Genomic DNA, 20,320 nt, shown 5'->3' with positions numbered 1-20,320 from the left:
GCATTGGCTGCCCATCTGTAGTTGCCCGAAGTCTACATATCTGGCCCCTCCATAATAGTCATACATGTCATGTCTTCAGTGTGGATGCAGTATGTAAATAGTCTTGTCTCTAGTTATGTGTATTGAACAGCTGCAGCATGTAAGAGGTTAATGTCTGTGAATGTCTGGGATATGTCTGGAAATTGTAACCGATTGTCATGTCACATGGGTATGAACAGTATAAATATGAGTGCAAGCCAAAAAAGATCAGAGTTCCATTGCTTCAACAGTAGAGTTTGAAAGGGAGAGTGCCGGCCACATGGGGATACCTTCAATCCTCATGTGGTGAAGAATGGAAGCTGAGGAGAGATATTCTGATGTTCCCATCCCAGGACCCCTACCTGGAGAGTGATTGGAGAAAGGAGCCCGCCGTGCAGTGTTCAAGCTACTAAGTGCAAGTGAGTGTCTGCGGAGTGTTTTGTCCACCTCCGGTGTGTCTGTCCAGGAGCAGATTTGTACAGATAACTAAGGCTGTAGGCCCGGTTTCATCCTGTGTCCCAGAGTGTGCATATCTGTTCAGGAGCAGAGTCGTACAGATAACTAGGACGGTAGGCCCAGTGTCAGCCTGTGTTCTCCTCCCTGACCTTGCTTAACTGTTCTTTCTGCATCGGTGTGTGAAAGTTTCTTTAAAGAAGTAAAGTTCCAGTCACTGCCTGTTCCCAGTGATTGAGATATTCAACTACAGCTGTGTGTGGACCCTATTATTTTTCCTGCCGGACAACCAACGGTGTGAAGGAACGGTGGCGTCACGAGTGACAACTTCTTCAGTCAACTACACCACTATACTTGTAACCGCTGTCCCAGTGTTGCCTGGACCAGGCCTAGCAGTGCCTTGGCTCAGGTTGTACGTGTCCCTCTAGGGAGGAATTTGGTAGAGCCACCGTGACAAATGCCATCTCTACTCCCACCATCTCCTCAGCGTGTGTCTCACGTCCTGGTTGCTGCGGGACATTACACATCTACTGCAGAACAAAATTTAAAGTCCTCACTAGAGATGAGCGAACGTACTCGTTTAGGGCGATTTCACAATCGAGCATCGCTTTTTTTGAGTAACTGACTACTCGAGCGAAAAGATTCGGGGGCGGCGTGGTGGAGTGGGGGGTAGCAGTGGGGAACAGGGGGGAGCTCTCCCCCCCCCCCCCACTCCCCTCTGCGCCCCCCGAATCTTTTCACTCGAGTAGTCAGTTGCTCGAAAAAAGCAATGCTTGATTGTGAAATCGCCTTAAACGAGTACGTTCTCTCATCTCTACTCACCCACAAAGCTCTCCACGGTGCAGCACCACCATACATTGTTACCCTCCAGAGGACCACTGCTGTTCTGGTAAAGTCCTGGAGGTGAGCATGGAAGGTTCTTATTAGAGGGACCCCCAAAAACCTTTGGAATTGTGTCTTTCCTAGGCATCCTGTTGTGTTTAATCCAGCCAAACTGACGAAGGGGCTCGTCCCCGAAAAACGTTTTCATTGCTGGTTCTTTATGTTGTTAAATAAAAAAGAAGTAATTTCACTATCGCATCTTGGGCCTTGTGGCCCCATGCAGACAGCTGGGGCGGATCCCGCTGTGAAAATTCTCGCAGCAGGATGCGAGCTGTGCTCCTGCAGTGAACCCTGCGGCTCACCTGCTCCGGTGTCTCCTCCGCTCTGCTATGTGCCGGCTGCCGCCCAGCCAGCACATGCACAGAGCAGAGTCGGTGCGTCAGAGGTGAAGTTTCACAGGAATAGGACATGCCGCGATTTGTTTACCGTGCGAGTTTTCATGCTGTCAAATCGCGGCTGTCTGCATAGGATTGCATTATCTAATGCATGCATCGGGCAGAAATTCTGCGGGAAATACCACCACGGAATTTTCGCCTGTGTGCATTTACTCTAATTCTCAACTAGCTTAAAGTGTTGCGCCTTCACCAGAAGTCCTGTATGTGGCAGGGAGGAAAGAAATGCTTCAACGTAAACCCTCATAAACATATTATCAAAAAACCACAGGTCAGTCAACAGAAAAAGAAGCCTTAGGCCTCATGTCCACTCGAAAAATACAATCCGCGCAGAAAATTTTTTTGCATGCAGATATTCGCAGACAGTGCTATCAATGTGATAGCAATGTTGCCGATCCGCGCGGAATCCGCGGCAGAAAGGAGCATGCCGCATTTTTTCTCCCACGCGTGAAAAACGCAATTCTTTTAAAATGCCATCCACGGGTGCGAAAATCTATTTAATAGACCGCGGATGGCCAATGATTCCCTATGGGCAAAATCCGTGGCGGATTCCGCGGCGTAAATCCGCTTCGGAATCCGCAATTCTATTTAGCTAATGGACATGAGGCTTTAATACAGCTGTATTAATGGGAAAATAAAAATTTATGGAAGTCAGACGATATTAACCTATTAAGGACCAGGCACAGTAAATTTATGGCGCCTTGTCCTGGGCTTAAAACCCCGCCAATAAAAAAATTACAGCGGCACTTTAAGCCTCCTGCTCTGCATCAATTAGAGGTAGGACGGGTTATCAGCTGTTAGTGACAGATGATAACCCAGAGGAGAAGGCAGGAGGGGTTTTAACCCTTTCTGCCTTTTCCTTTGCCAAGTACACAGAGCTCAATGAACACTGTGTACTGGAAAGTGAAAGTGGAAGGGTTTCTTCCACTGCGGGAGTTGGGGGGTCATGTGACCGCCGTGGTTCCCTGCTACAGCAGAGCTGGAGGGTCATACTAAACCCTGGCCAGCTCTGCCAGTGACTAATGTCACTACAGGGGGATGTTTTTCCCTGTAACAGGGTCTCCCATGGATGCCCCAGCTACAGTGGGAAAGTGTCAAATAAAAAAAAACAAAAAAAAACATGTGAATGTTCCCCAGAGATCTTATATAACGTCATGGGGGCCATAGATAGTAAAAAACATAATTACATACATAAGTAGAAAAAAATTACAGAATAAAACAACAATATATACATAAGAAAGAAAATTACCCAAAGCCAACGATAACCAAAACTGTCGCTATATGCACCCTCTAATCAAAACCATACATATTAGATATCAAAACGCCCAACATACGAGCGTATACATATTTGTTACAGAAAATAAGCAGCGTTTTTACTGTGTATTTAAAGTGCTTTTTTATTGCCTACATATGTACTACATATTTTACGTGCACAAAAAAAAAGTAGTCCCAAAGGATGTCAGAGCTGTCCCTCTCAAGTCGTTAGCAGCTTCGTAAAATAAGCAGTGAATATGTAACATGCACAGTCACTGCGTATTTTACGCACACATGGACTAAAATCGGCGTAATACGCACCAAAATTTGACATTCTGCAATTTTTTTCATGCGTGTAAAATACACATGTGAAAAGCGCATGCTTGAATACCTCAAAGCTAATCAATGGGTCTTCAGCGCTGCGTATAACGCACATAAAAAATACAAGCCTAATATGCAGCGTAAATACTTTAATCTGAGCCGCGTGAAAAAACGTCAATGTGCATATCCCCACGGCCTACAATGGGGACTGCGTGCTGCCTGTGAATTAACAAGGACAAATACGCTAATGTTGTGCCGGGGGCCTAAAGGTAAAATACACACATATATATATATATATATATATATATATATATATATATATATATATGTATATACATGTATATATATATATACACATATATATATATATATATATATATATATATACACACACACATATATATGTATATACATGTATATATATATATATATATATATATATATATATATATCATTGTTGTCATAGCAACCAATCACAGTTTTCATTTCCTATTGTTGAAAAATAAAGCTGGTTGCTATGGGCAACAAAGAACAGTTTTTCTTTCAGCTTTTCTAAACCTGCCCCATTGTATTCATTTAATTCTGCGACTACTAATTCGCAAAATGCATGCTGGGATTTGTAGTTTTGAGCCAGTCCTCCAACGCTAGTGCATTGTAGACGCTCATGTCAACCGGCCTTCTTTATGGTACAGTTCCTTCTATATTCTCCGGTCCTCCTCCACTTCTATGGTGGCTGCTGACGCGGCAAGCGCTAATTGGCTCAGCTGTTTTCTGGCGTCGCAGCCTGGCAGAGACCTGAGACAGAGACACGTGACCCGGAAACTGAGTTTAGACAGCAAGAAGAGACATTCTTGGAACGACAGAGACAAACAAGGACTTGTGCGGAGCGGAGACACTGACCGGGGGGACGGCTGTGAAGAGACGACTCTGCCCTGAGAGAGACAGCCTTGTGTGCAGTCACTGCCCCCCACTAGAGCTGTAGAGACTGTGTTGGAGCTAATGTAATCCTAAGAAGCTGTCCCTGCCCTGCTGGACATGCTGCTGGGGATTGACAGGCACTGAGAGGTAATAAGACCGCCAGCTGCACCTTCCTTGTAGACAGCCGGTAAACGTAAGGGGCGGCGGGGTCGTGCATGACATCCTGCGCCAAGTATTGTGCCGTTAAAAGGTTGTTGCTGTTTATAAGTAAGCGGGAAGGTCACAGGTCATGGCGCAATTCCTTATCAGTGCCGCCATTGTTTTAGTTGTCCTCCGCTTACTTACAATTAAAGTTTATTGGAACACTTACAGCTCCTCTCCAAAGTTTTGGGTATGCGGTTAACCGCGGACACGTGATAAGTGGCGTCTGAGGTCCCTGGCACCACCACGTAGAGAAGCATCGGACGGGAAACATCCATCCTGTTGGGATTTTTGGCCCACCTTTATAGGAACCCTTTTTTTTTTTTTTTTTTTTTTGTTACTCCCAGTTCTCTCCCCCCCCCCCCCCCCCCCCAAATTGTTTTAGGTACAATGTGTATTTTGAACCCTAATTGGCAACAAACGGAGGCAGATTGTCACATAGAAGGACGCTGTGTCGTGACTACTTCTCGGTCTACTTGGTTCAACCCTTCAAGGAAATGAATGGTGGTGCCAGATCTGGCATAGGCCGGACACGGATGCTGTCCACAGCTACCGATGGGCTCCGTTGGATCTCGGTCATGGTATCTGGCTTATATATATCTGGATGGGAACTCGTACTCAGCTTCCCCGGTCAGAGCGCCTTCACAGCCGCGGGCTTGTCTTCCGTCCTGTTTGGACAGAGGAGCAGCCAAATGGGGAAAAAAGTGATTTTTGCTTTACCTCATGTATCCCAATGAGTGTTTAGTTATGTTCCTTTCAGCTCCATTCTGTCTCTTTTTGCGTTAAAAGTAGCACGTACTCGGCTATACTGTATAATAATTGTTTAGATTCTAGCCCGTGGATGACGGGACTCAATGGAAAGGTTCTGTTGTTTCAGTTTTTGTTCATTTTAATGGATGGGTTTTTAAATAAATTGTGTACAAAGGGAGAAGAAAGACAAAAACGGATCCGTTAAAAATGGTTGTAAACTGAACGAAATAGAAACAAATTTGGACAGATTTGTTTACCGTTTAGTTTAGTTCAGTTTTGTAATGTTTTATTTTAAAAAAATGGATTTATTGAAAACTGGAAGCAAATCGCTGATTTGAACGAGCCTTTAGGTAAACGGACACACGGAGATGGGCCTCATGTCCATGGCAAGTGCAGAACTCCGCAGCGGATTACGCCCATGCCCCCAGCCATGGACGTTTTACTCACCTGCCCGGATGCGGTGCGAGTCTTGCCCGGCCAGATCATCATTCTTCTGAACTGCGGTTGCGCTCGGCGCACCTGTGCAGTATTTTTTTTTCCCCAAGTGACCTGCTTTCCTTCAGAGTCACGTCCGCAGTGTCAGCTGCGGGTGTGCTGCGGATTGGGCGGCTTCTATTGACTTCAATGAAAGACGTCTGTGTGGAAATCCGCAAAAAAAGCAGCATGCTGCATTTTTTTCTCTCCCGTACGTGCGATCCGCACACCAGGATAAAATGACCTCTGCAGGTATTTAATCACCTGTGGACGCCCAATGATTGTGGGGCATATTGAACTGCGAATCGCCTGTACAAGTGATGCACAATTCAATCATGCCCGTGCACATGAGGCCATGTTGCGTCTGTTTTGTAGAGAGTAGTAATACTCTCCATCTGTGTATGTGACGCCCCCTACTGTACCTCCTAGATCCCTTCAGTTTTAAATGGCGGCTTCTTCCGTTGGATTCGGTTTGTCGCGATCCATTGAATGGCTGATATAAAGCGCTATTTATGTGTCGGCACACCAAGTAGTGTGCATGGGGCCTTACTGGTTTTTCTGGGTCACAGCTCACAGGGACAATATGTGCTACTCTGCAACCTAATGAAAGTGAATGTCATCCCGGTAACCTGCCAGATGAAAGTTTCTAGGGATCCAAACCTGCTTGACAACTTCCGACTGCAGTGTTGTACTTGCAGTCACAAGCCGGCCGCCATCGCTGTCATTATGTTGTCGTGTAGCATTGGGACACTGCGTCCTCTGCTGTGTGGCCTGGTTTGTGGCTCAAGTCTGTATATAGCCATTGTTTTAATGTGACCTTCAAAGTGATGTCCAATGACCGTGGCCACCAATTACCGGTTGATGTCACTATGGGTGGTGGGAGGAAACCAGGGGGAAATTGGTAAAATGTTGCAAAAGTTATTTTGCTATTTTTAAGCCTATTTTTTAAGAGCGAGGCTTGTCACGTCCTCGGGTCAGGGGGCCAGCTGCATAGCGTTGTAGCCGTGGGCCCCTCTGTATCGCAGCCTTGATTTCTCTCAACTCCCTTGGTAACCTTGCTCCTGGTGCTTTCGATCCCTCAAGTGCATGGTCTCCACCGCTTACTATCAATCAAACCTAATATTGTCCATTGATGGTGAGCAGTGGAGACAATCCAATTCAGGAATTCAAAGTGTCGGGAGCCAAACCTGTCACGATTCAGTGGAGGGGAACGGTTGGAGCAGGAACAAAAGAAAAGCCGCGGTACAGTCAGCGGCGCCGAGGCTACAAAGCTACGCCGCTGACCCAAGGAGTGGCAGGTCCTCAATCCTGTTAAACCTTCCATGTGCAGTACCTTCCCCCAGAAAATGGGAAGAAAAAGCAAAGGGGGTAAATTTACTAAGACGGAATTTCATTCGCTAATTTGTAACTGAAGTACATTAAAACAAAAACTGCCAAACTTACTAAAAGTCATGGGTGTCGTAATACATTAGGCGCATCTTTGCTTCTCTGTGCAACAGGAACTGAAATCTATGCCTTCTGCAAATAAGTGTAGGTTTGGGCTATAATTGACATCATTTACACTAGAAATTGACAGTAAATATGTCAGAATGATGTTGGGCCCGTTCACTTTTGCAGCGGTACGCTTGAAAAATAACAGGTAGAAATTAGTGCAGGTGAAGTATTTATTTAACATCACATAATAAAAGAGTTGGGGAAATAAAAAGTTGCAAGTTGTAGCACAAATATGGTGAGCACTACAACCTTTGTGACTTGTCTATGCAAATAAATGCTATAAATCGTTTAAAGTCCTCCCAAACGTCATTACGTTTTCTGCATGCGTGATATTAAAATACTGCCCAGCAGTTTCCTCCTTGGACCTGTTTCCCGAAAAGCTTGGGTGGTGACCGATATGACCGCCATCACAGTTCTAGCACCATGCTTCTACCAATGACTGTGGGGTAGAGGTGCCGGGGAGGGGGTCACAGGTTTACCATTAAGGTGCCTTGGAAAGTTGGCTTGCAACCCTTGTGGAGCTGAAAAGGTGGTCGTCGCCCAGCTCTCCCATAAACTGGTCACTAAGTAAGAATGGAATTTATGAACAACCTGCCAGAGGTCGGCCACTCCAGAGCTCTTGATTATTTGTTAATTTAGGGGAAATACTTCTTAAAAAGAAACTTTTAGGTGAAAGTAAGAGTAGGTGACATTCTCATGACTTATTATGCATTTGTGTCTTTGACTCTGCAGACCACATCGGTTATTGTGATACTTTAAGATGTGTTATTGTGACATTCTCTTAGTCTGTCGTCATAAACATAATCCAGTACTTGTTTGTAGTCGCTGACCAGCGTTGTAATGTGGAATTTTACAAGAGCAGAAGCCGGAGTAGAGCGAGACGGCGAGCCCCATTCACATGACTGGGAGAGTTGTAGAACTTCTGCATCATGTAAATGTACTCTTGCAGTAACAGGTTTTGTAGTAGCATTATGTCTTCCGGCTCTTCTGAAGCTTCCCTACCATAACCATTGAGCTTTATGTACACTGAATGGCCACTTTATTAGAGACCCCCAACTCTCACAATTGGAGCTTCCTTGTATGGAAATTAGTCCTGTGACTGCGGCGTATAGCATAAAATCATGTGACAAGTTTCAATATGAATCCACATCAGATAAGAAAATCCAGCAATATGAGCGACTTCCAACAAGGTCTGGTCATCGGTGCTAGACTAGCTGGGCCGGGATTTCACTGCTCACCTTGTGGGGTTTTCTCATGTAATGGCGGAGAGTAATCTGATCATAGGGTGATCGAGGAAAAACATCAAGTGGAAGGCGAACTTGTGGATGGAAATAACTAGTCAACAAAAGGGGTCAGAGGAGGATGTCTGGAATCATTCTATCAGGGAGGTGCTGTGCAGTCAGGAGCAGATATATACAATGCTGGTGCTCCAACTAATGTATCTGAATGCACAACTCGCTGTTCCTTTTGCACACATAAGATATAACGGCACGCGACCTGTTCCAGAGCCATTGTTATCTAAGAGAAACAGAAAGGTGAGACTCCATATGAGTGCAAGAATTGGAGCAGTGCGAAGACATCACCTGATCAGATGAATCCAGATTTCTGTTGCCCCGTGCTGATGTGAGGTCAGAATTTGACACAAGCAGCATGAATTGATGACCCCTTCCTGTCAGCTGATCAGAGCATATCAGGACCTCTGTCTAATTTACGGCAATTACAAGAAGCTTCCTGTCCACACGGGTCGATATTCCTGCAGATCGATTTAATCCTCTAGTGGAATCTACGCCACCGCGAGTTGCTGTGGTTCTGAAAGACAACTAGATGGGGTCTCTAGTAAAGTGGTCATTCAGTGTAGTTGTCAATGACAGCCCAGTAATCTAGAATACTTGTTAATCCGGCCCCTGTGAGGTTTCATTGATGCAATGTGACTATCAGATTCTGTTCTGTTTTTATAAATGGATACAAATGAGATGTTTTCTGTTTTACAGGCTTCTGGTGCGTGAACTGACGATGGCTTCCATGGCTGGATAGAGTACCTGCTACTATGGAGATGCCTGCGGTCTTGGAAAGTGCAAATCTTCCCTCCGAGGAGACCCATAAACGGGAGGAACCTACTGAGGTAGAGGAGACCGTTGACTCTTTTTGCCCGCAGGAAGGGTTGGGGGACGAGCAATGTTCCAATCACAACACTAAACCAGAAGATGGCACAGATGATGTGGGCGAGGTGCCCGCTCAGAATGACAATGTAGATAATTTAGGAGATCTAGATGGTTCTCCTGAGGAGAACACGAGGGTGGAACTGAATGTGGCAAACTCTTCAGGAGTCGCAGGCTCCCCGGGGAGTCCACAGGAACTGACCAAGGAGTCGTCTCCCATCGCCTCATTACCAGTTAACCAGGATTTGGGGGCCTTGCCTCACAGGACCGAACCAGCTATTACAGATGAAGCAAAGGCAGATTGTGATGAGGGGATGCCACCCACTGAAGTAACGGACCAAGCGAAGGATACAAAGGGGGCCAAAGAGGAAGGGGCCCAAGAGGAGGACAATGGTCGTGGTAAACAGGGGCCCAAGAGGGTCACATTTCCTTGTGACGACGACATTGTTTCTGGTGCACTAGAACCCAAAGACCCGTGGAGACATGGTGAGGACTGTGATAGCTTATTACTGCAATGTTCTTTTTCTTATGACTAAATTATGTTTGTGGCCACTACAGCTTTTTGATACGGATCCATAATACAGACGTGTTACAGATGACGATGCAGCGGCCGTATGTCTTCAGTATTTGATCTGTGTTTGCTGCCATTGCTTTTATTTTCTACCGGGCAATAAAATGATCTGTATTTGCCCAATAGAAAATAATAGCGATGAATGCAAATCTGGAGGGAAAAACAGATAAAAGTTGTATGTGTTGCATCACCAAAAATATGTTCCCACTAATAGATATAGATTTACATTAATTCCGTACTACACTTCACATGGGCCAAATACAGAGTAAAACTTTGCTAGTCTGAAAGTGCCCTTGAAGGGTGCTATTTTCAGGTACCATTATGTATTTGCCACTGTAAATGTAATATGGTAGCCACTCACTTTTACATGGTTGATCCATCTGTCAAATACCCTCCATTTTCAGTGGCGATCATGAAAATCTGTTCCCCACTGTTGAGGTGATGGGTGGCTGTGACTATTTCTTGTATTCTGCTACTAAGCCGCCTCCATTCACGCAGGTGCTTATGGTGTCTGCCGGCTGCACAGCGCATGCGTCAGATGTATAGTAGGACACAAGCGCGAAGACTTAGTGTCATATATGACTGACATCTCCATAACGTGCTGACTACTCGGGACGTGTTTCGGCAGTAACATGAGCAAGCAATGCCTGTTACTACTAATGAGCTGTGGGTGCCGACATAGTCCCATATACCACTGATAATGGTGGAACGGCGCATGTGGTGGACAGTACATTACTGTGTGAGTGTAGAAAATACACAGTTGTACTTGGAAAATTAAAAGGGGTGTCTGGGAGTCTTACTGTTGATGACCTTAGTATAGGTTATCAATAGTTGATCTGCGAGAGTCCGCTGCTTGGGATCCCTTCTGATCCGTGCCTGCACTGACAGCGGTTTCGGCAATGGAAGCTGATGGCACTGTCCATAATGCAGCAATCTCCTTTTGTGCTGCAAGCACAGCTCTCATTGACGTCAATGGGGGGTGTGCCTGCAATACCAACCAAGGCCACTGCACTACGGACAGCGCTATCTGCTTCTGCCGCTCAGCTGGGATCCCAGTTGGCAGAACACCCTCACCGAAGTACTATTGATGACCTATCCTGAGGATAGATCATCAGTAGTAAAACTTCCACACAAGCATGTACATTATTTCAGCGGAGGAGGAGATATGCGTATCTTCCTCATCCCTTGTCTCTAGGAGGATTGTACTGGAAGAGCTAACTAGTCTGATTCTTGCTTCCCTAAAAGTAGCCTACACTGTAGCACTGTGGACTGCAGATTATGGTATGCGCTATACGCAGATGAAGCATTCTGTAGTGCACACGGCCTGCCGGAGACTGGAGGAACAGAATAGTTAGATCCGAGTTCTCTGATGCCATCTCAGACCTTCATATGGGAGATGCCACCATTTGACCCAGCAGGCTGCTGAATCACCCGCATTAGAGTTTACAGCTTTACCACACCTGTCCTGTTTTAATGGAGTTTGTGAGTTGAGAAATCCTAAGCACGCACCTTGCTAGCAGACTAATCCTCCAGTATAGAGGAAGCTGCTGCCACTGCAATGCCATAGTCACTCTTCGGTCCATCCTTTCATTCTGTTACCTTTAATACTGAACTTCCTCTTCGCCGTTCGTGCTGGCTGCGGTTTATCACGGCTTGTCGTTAGATAATGGACTCCAGACAATCATTAAACACTGATGTCATGAGGGAGGGTCTGAAACACTAGTAATCAACACCAGTCAAAATAATAGGACTTGCAAATATGGAGGTCATACTGGAGTTTTCCTACCAGCACAGCGGGTGTGTAAAGCTGCTAGTAGACGTACCGTTACATGGCTGCCCGTTGGTTTCAGGAGGCCCCATGCAAGGCTCCATTCCTTTATAAATACAGCGCTGGCTTCACCACTTGACCGATGCCAGCTGACCCAGCGACCTACACCGATGTTCGTCGGGTTTCCCTGAGGTGTCTGTAGATTTGGCCCATTCAAGTGAACGGAATAAAGCTGCAATACCCAGCAAAATGACTACTGAATGTACAGCATACAGTGCTCACCTGGACGCTGCAGCACCATGAAACAGCTGTTTGGTTGGGGTGCCAAGAGTCGGACCTTCAGCGGTCTGTTGATGGCCTTTAAAGAGACTCTGACACCTACACTTAGCCCTGTAAGTTAAGCGTCTAGGCTAACATTAGGTGATCCATTGAGTCCGGGGTTGTGAGTGTTCTACTTGGCTTATAGGGCTAAAAGTAGGTGACAGGTTCCAGTTAAGAGGGTGTTCCTGGCTGAGCAACCCTTAGGGTAAGTTCACATGTCGCTCATTGGCTTCAGGTTTTGGTGTAGATCTGCAGCAGATTTTACCCTTTCAGTTTAAATTCAGTCGCAAGGATGAAATCTGCAGATCTGCACTGCAATCTGAAGCAAATACCCTAAGGCGACTCGCACAGGCCGTTGTCTACAGCGTAAACACTGTAAAACTCCTCCATTGATTGCAATGAGGCTTGTCAGACAAGCAGTTGGGTGCGTTCCCAACGGCGCAGTTTTCAAACTCTGTCTGCTCTAGTTTAGAGTGTCACCGTTTTTTTTTTTATAGATAGATAGATAGAATTTTTTTTAATTTTATTTATTTTTTTTTAATGCACATCATCACCCATTGCAATGATGGGGTGCGTTAAAAGCTGTTGAACGCTTTCAAAAAGCTGTAAAACGTGGGAGCAGCCTTGGGGTGTGTGCATGTCACTAGGGTCAGACGGAGCAGGTTTGTTTCAGAAGTTTCTGCAACTGAAAACTAGTTCCCTTCGTCTGAATGAGAAGGCTTCTGCAGTTAAGTGAATGGGACCGCATCCGTAAACCTGTGTGGGAATATAGTCTTGAGGTCTTGAATGTCCACTTGCACGCAGGGACTCCGCTGACAAATTCCCACGGCAGAATCCCTGCGTGCCTACGGACATGGGGAGGAGAATGACAGGATACTTGCCTGTCTGGACACTGTGGGTCTCCCCTCCATTGCATCCGGATCTTCTGTCTTCTGCCTGGCGGATGTGCTCGGCATGCCAACAGTGTGCCGCACGCATGCACTCCGCACAGTTTTAAAAAATTTTTTAAACTCCTGCTCTTCTGCGTATCCGCGGCACAGCACAAAAACAGCTGCGGGTGTTCCGCGTGTACAGACGGCTTCCATTAACTTCAATGGGAGCCGTCCGTGGGGGAGATCCACAGGAAAATAGACCATGCTGCGACCTGCATGCCGGGAAAAAAATCCCATGCACATGCTTTTAGCTGCCCTACGGATGCTAATGCATCCCTATGCGCAGCAAGACGCACAGATTATTATAAATAAAAGCGGCACATGGACATTGGGCCTGGTCATATTCACATGGGGTAGATTTGCCCCAGATTTAAGGCACATAAAATGTGTAGTGTTTGCAGTAGCAGCAATAAGGATGAAATTTGCAAAATCTCATGTTGCAGAAAAAAGTTGCCCTACATTGGCGCAGAATGTTTATCTGCTGCATGTCCGTTTTCGCAGCGGATTTGGTGCAGAACACTCGGAGATTTCTGCCATGCACTTCAATTGAGAGGCCAAAATCCCGGCCCCAAATCTTAAGCAAACTTACTACAGTAGCTACGGATTTGCAGAGTAGGTATTCGCAAAATTAAATTCAAGGGGATTTCTCCTGGAATAGAGAAATTATGCTGTTCTCCAGAAAAAGTCCCACTTCTGTCGATGGGATTTTGAAATCTGCTCCATGCTCAATCTGTTGCGGATTTTCAGTGAAGTTCACGCATTGCAATGCAGTGAGTGAATTTCACGGTCAAAATCTGTCCACGCATGTTTCTTGAAGATTATCTACAGAAATTCCTAGAAGTGGTAGAATCGGGGTGGAGGTACACTACCCTACCAAAAGTTATTGGACATCAGAGCAAGAATGAAGAGTAGTATTTTCATTTAATACTTCAATTGGTATTTCCCTCCATTCATCCTGCAAATGAGTTCTCTCAAAGATGATGGACGTACCTAAGTGTGTTGTGCCAACCCTTAAAAGGGTTTTCCTAATTATTACAGTCTTGGGCTCCCCATGTCCAAAACTTGATAAACACAAATATACTCGCCCCGGCTTCCTTCTGCCATTTCGTCGGTCCAGCAGTGCAGCATCTGATAGGTGACATCACCTGGTCAGCAGGCCTGGTGACATCCTATAAATGTCATGTAGGCTTCTAATGTACAAGCCCCGAGGCAGGTTTATAGGACGTCACTGATGATGTCCTAGCTGGCCTTCCATTTACTGCAGCCGTCACATGGGTAAATAACCTACATCATCTCTGCAGCCCATGGAAATAGATGATCGGAGCTGTGGAAGGTGAGTATTCTGTTTTGTTGTGTTTTTTAACCCCTCATGGGCTGTTCCAATGCTTGGAGACTCGGAAAACCCTGTTAAGTTCAGCAGAGTTTCCATCATGCTCTGGGGATGTTATTACGTGGCATGGTTTCAGACCGTTGGTTGTAGTGGCAAGAACCATGAACATGGAGTTGGACCTTGACAGTCTAGACAGTAATGACTGCAAACAATGTGGGAATACTTTAGAAATGGTCAGCAATACTTCCAACAAGGCAACACGTCTTGTGTCAAGTCCACTGCTATTCTATGTTGGTATGAGGATATGGATGTTCCACGATTGGACTGCTACCAACCTGAACCCTACTGAACATCTTTGGGATGAACTGGAATGTCCGTTCAGGAAATAAGAACAGCATCTATCTTCAGAGATCTTGCCAAATATTTGCAGGATGAATGGAGGGAAATGCCAGCTGATGTATATCGGACGTTAGTAGAAAGTATGCCACAGGGAGTATCTGATGTCATTATGGCCAAAGGGGCCCCACTAAGTAGTAACATATGGAAATAGATACTGCTTTTGAGTCTTGCTCAGTTACTTTTGGTAACTTTTTGCCTAGCTACCCAAGAATTTCCCCACTGGCTTCACCCCTGTTCTATGTATGTGTGCAGCAAGGGTCTTTTCAGTTTAGCATACATGACTTTTATCCAGTAAGGCCATTAGTTGCCATTCCGATTCTAAGATGCAGTTCGGTGTACACGATGGTCTGATTATTTTTGATGCAGTGAGTCTATGGTGGTGCAGTAATGGTGGAAACCAATGGTACGGTGTGCAATAACGACACACATGGCTATGAGCGTCACTTAGTAATGTACCAGCTACGAGTGGTGGCATGTAAGCGGCCCCGCAGAGCCAGATACTTCTGGTCCTATAGTATTACATTGATCTGAAACCAGATCTAACCTCTTTCTGGGTTGATTAATTATAAATCAAACCGAGCACTTATTAGTTATTTATTAACCAGACCTGCTGGCCGTGCACTGAGAGCAGCCGATTATCATGACCCTTTTATTCCACTGTGTTCTCTTTTCCGAATGACGCTCCTGCAGTTTTTGTCAGGGGGTGTGGGGGGGGGGGGGGGGCTCTATGGTCATTTTAATCCCATTAAACATTGTAATTCGTTCGTCAGGCATAAAGAATGTCCGTTCAAGGGTGACAAAATGAAATGGAAATTAAGTGTTCAGGGAACAGTGGAGTCAGCAGGTTCTTGCACATATTCTATATCGCCTGCTCTTTATTGGGAGGCTGCAGTGTCAGCAGCTCGTGGTAGGCAGAGAATATAAACGGACGTGGCACTTCACGCAATGGCGCATACTATTGTTTTAACAACTTCAGTGTATTGTCTAAATGACGATTGCTGAGACTTTGACTTGCAGGTGTGCACTGAGATGAACAATGGTATTAGCAATCATCCGGCAGCGGCTGCTCCTGCGCTTGGCAATGACCTGTATAAGGGCCTTTTCACTCAGGCGCAGTATTTCCACATTTCACAGCTAAAAGTGTGGATTTCCATTCCCATTACACACGTGTATACATGAGGATTTCAACGCAGACTCTTCTGCAGGTTCTAGCTGTGGAATGCGGAATATTCCGTCTGTGATAAAGGGCCCTGAGGGCGCTATAGCACAAGTGGTTTCTCCCCTACAGAACACAGGCAGAGCTGCTCTTGTGACTATGAGGACTCCAAGTGTCGGCTGCAAACGCCAAGAAAAACGCTGCTATGTAAAAGCAGCCTTATGACATTTAAATGAGCTATAATCTTGTCAATCACTGCTCGTTTAACTCCTTTGGTGGCACGCCCGGAAAATCTCCAGGGCTTGCTGCACTGAGCATGTAGTTAAACTCCAGAAGATTTCCGTGGACAGCTCTAGTGCTGAAATGTGCAGAGCACCATGCTTAGAGGAGTTAAACGGATCACAATAACATCAAATCACAATGTGCAATTCACATTTTTAAGCACACCCATAGACTTGAATGGGTGATGATTCCCCCCCCCCCCCCCCCCCCCCAGAAATCGCAACAAACTAAGACGTGTTGTGTTTTTATTTTTAATTGATCTGTATGATTTAAAAAAAAAAAAAGGTTGTGTGACTATAACCGTATAAAAATACTGTACTTTTTTTAATTCCGACTAAATTTGGGCTGATTTTTTTTCTTCTTCTTTGGATGGAAAAATAGCCTGTGTGAATATACCCCTTAAAGGGGTTTCCCTGGAGTATATTGATAACCTATCCTCAAGATAGACCGTCAGTAGTTGATCGGTAGGTGTCCGCTGATCAGGATACCCGCCAGTCAGCTGATTGAAGAGGCTGCGACACTTGGGTGAGTCATGTTTATCTGGTAAATGAATGGGATTAAGAAGCAATACCAAGCTCAGCCTCTATACAAGGCACAGTGCTGTGCCTAGTATGGACTGAAGTGACAGCAGTGCTCACCTTTGTGCCACTGTCATTTTAATTAGCTAATTGTCCAGGATTCCAAGTGGTGGACCCCTGCTAACTGCCCATTAATGACCTATCCTAAGACTGGTCATCAATTGTTTAGGCCTTGGATAACCCCTTAAAAAAAAAAGCAATAGGTTAAACCTATTGAATGATTCTTGAGCGTTTCTAAAAAAAAAAAAAGGGTACTTGATGAAATGCGACAGACATTGTAGTAGCACTTTGATTTTAGTGTGTAGGCAAGAAGAGAATCTGAGTCATCTGATAACATGAGATCCAAAAAGTGTCACCGAGGATGAGTCAGTAATAAGGAGAGATGGCATAGCGGAAAATGAGCTGAGCGATCAGTGGGAAAGACGGGGGATACTACAGCTGTGTTCTTAGCATATACACTGTGCGGACATACCGCCATGGCGATATTCAGCTGTTGAATGTGTGTTAGGATATTGCAGTTACAGACACTTTTGGGTGTATAGCAAGAAATAATGAGGAAGGTAAACATGTGGTGTGGAGAAGAGTCACAAACCGCAAGGATGGCAAAGGTGGAATAGGAATCAAACAGGAAATATTGTGCGCTTTGTTAGCTCTGTACCCGGGTCTTGTTTAATTGGTGTCGTCATTAAACGGAAATACAAGTAAAACCTATTTACACAGGAAGGTAAACAGCGATAACATGGGATGTCAGCGCAATAAACGGTGACGAGCGTAAATAAACATTGTACTACAATACTCTGTGCTAATAAAGGAAGCATGCAGGTAGATATAAGGAAGACTAGTAATTATTAGGAAATTATCGTACCAGTGTTTCTGGTGGCACAATGCTCAACACAGCTGTGCTACATGGTACATTCATTATGATCCCCACTAGAGATGAGCGAACGTACTCGGTAAGGGCGATTTCGCAATCGAGCACCGCGATTTTCGAGTACTTCACTACTCGGGTGCGCTGTGGGTGAGCGGGGGGTTGCAGCGGGGAGTGGGGGGGGAGAGGGAGAGAGAGAAAGGGCTCCCCCTGTTCCCCGCTGCTACCCCCCACTCCCCTCTGCAACCCCCCGCCCCACAGCGCACCCGAGTACTTTTCACCCGAGTAGTGAAATACTCGAAAATCGCGGCGCTCGATTGCGAAATCGCCCTTACCGAGTACGTTCGCTCATCTCTAATCCCCACACAGCTCACCACATCCATCCTGAACGCACGCAGCTCTACCACATCCATCCTGAACGCACGCAGCTCTACCACATCCATCCTGAACGCGCGCAGCTCTACCACATCCATCCTGAACGCGCGCAGCTCTACCACATCCATCCTGAACGCGCGCAGCTCTACCACATCCATCCTGAACGCGCGCAGCTCTACCACATCCATCCTGAACGCGCGCAGCTCTACCACATCCATCCTGAACGCGCGCAGCTCTACCACATCCATCCTGAACGCGCGCAGCTCTACCACATCCATCCTGAACGCGCGCAGCTCTACCACATCCATCCTGAACGCGCGCAGCTCTACCACATCCATCCTGAACGCGCGCAGCTCTACCACATCCATCCTGAACGCGCGCAGCTCTACCACATCCATCCTGAACGCGCGCAGCTCTACCACATCCATCCTGAACGCGCGCAGCTCTACCACATCCATCCTGAACGCGCGCAGCTCTACCACATCCATCCTGAACGCGCGCAGCTCTACCACATCCATCCTGAACGCGCGCAGCTCTACCACATCCATCCTGAACGCGCGCAGCTCTACCACATCCATCCTGAACGCGCGCAGCTCTACCACATCCATCCTGAACGCGCGCAGCTCTACCACATCCATCCTGAACGCGCGCAGCTCTACCACATCCATCCTGAACGCGCGCAGCTCTACCACATCCATCCTGAACGCGCGCAGCTCTACCACATCCATCCTGAACGCGCGCAGCTCTACCACATCCATCCTGAACGCGCGCAGCTCTACCACATCCATCCTGAACGCGCGCAGCTCTACCACATCCATCCTGAACGCGCGCAGCTCTACCACATCCATCCTGAACGCGCGCAGCTCTACCACATGCATCCTGAACGCGCGCAGCTCTACCACATGCATCCTGAACGCGCGCAGCTCTACCACATGCATCCTGAACGCGCGCAGCTCTACCACATGCATCCTGAACGCGCGCAGCTCTACCACATGCATCCTGAACGCGCGCAGCTCTACCACATGCATCCTGAACGCGCGCAGCTCTACCACATGCATCCTGAACGCGCGCAGCTCTACCACATGCATCCTGAACGCGCGCAGCTCTACCACATGCATCCTGAACGCGCGCAGCTCTACCACATGCATCCTGAACGCGCGCAGCTCTACCACATGCATCCTGAACGCGCGCAGCTCTACCACATGCATCCTGAACGCGCGCAGCTCTACCACATGCATCCTGAACGCGCGCAGCTCTACCACATGCATCCTGAACGCGCGCAGCTCTACCACATGCATCCTGAACGCGCGCAGCTCTACCACATGCATCCTGAACGCGCGCAGCTCTACCACATGCATCCTGAACGCGCGCAGCTCTACCACATGCATCCTGAACGCGCGCAGCTCTACCACATGCATCCTGAACGCGCGCAGCTCTACCACATGCATCCTGAACGCGCGCAGCTCTACCACATGCATCCTGAACGCACGCACACACCTATGCTACATGGTACATCCATTATGATCCACACACACACACACACACACACACACACACACACACACACACACACACACAGCTATGCTGCAGGGTACATCCATTATGATCCCCACACATCTCACACACACACACAGCTATGCTGCAGGGTACATCCATTATGATCCCCACACATCTCACACACACACACAGCTATGCTGCAGGGTACATCCATTATGATCCCCACACATCTCACACACACACACACACACACACAGCTATGCTGCAGGGTACATCCATTATGATCCCCACACATCTCACACACACACACACAGCTATGCTGCAGGGTACATCCATTATGATCCCCACACATCTCACACACACACACACACAGCTATGCTGCAGGGTACATCCATTATGATCCCCACACACACACACGCACACGCGCGCGCTACAGGGTACATCCATTATGATCCACACACACACACACACACACACACACCTATGCTACGCTACAGGGTACATCCATTATGATCCACACACACACACCCACACACACACACACACACAGCTATGCTACAGGGTACATCCATTATGATCCCCACACATCTCACACACACAGCTATGCTACAGGGTACATCCATTATGATCCCCACACATCTCACACACACAGCTATGCTACATGGTACATCCATTATGATCCCCACACACACACAGCTATGCTACATGGTACATCCATTATGATCCCCACACATCACACACACACACACACACACACACAGCTATGCTACATGGTACATCCATTATGATCCCCACACATCACACACACACACACAGCTATGCTACATGGTACATCCATTATGATACACACACACACAGCTATGCTACATGGTACATCCATTATGATCCCCACACATCACACACACAGCTATGGTACATCCATTATGA

General features: G+C 46.7%; 1 protein-coding gene across 1 annotated transcript in view; it reads left to right on the top strand.

The window, feature by feature from the left end:
• Window positions 1-4,136: 4,136 nt before the first annotated feature.
• The window catches only part of PPP1R37 (protein phosphatase 1 regulatory subunit 37), a 46,996-nt gene continuing 30,812 nt past the window's right edge, over window positions 4,137-20,320 (top strand). The window contains exons 1-2 of the mRNA XM_066581167.1: window positions 4,137-4,385; window positions 9,149-9,802. Coding sequence (XP_066437264.1) covers window positions 9,205-9,802 — 598 coding nt within the window. The 5' untranslated portion in view covers window positions 4,137-4,385; window positions 9,149-9,204. The remainder of the gene's footprint in view (window positions 4,386-9,148; window positions 9,803-20,320) is intronic.

Source organism: Eleutherodactylus coqui, chromosome 10 (assembly GCF_035609145.1).
Source record: "Eleutherodactylus coqui strain aEleCoq1 chromosome 10, aEleCoq1.hap1, whole genome shotgun sequence".
NCBI lineage: Eukaryota > Metazoa > Chordata > Amphibia > Anura > Eleutherodactylidae > Eleutherodactylus > Eleutherodactylus coqui.
Note: the sequence above shows the minus strand (reverse complement) of the source record. Positions and strands in the feature narration are given on the sequence as shown.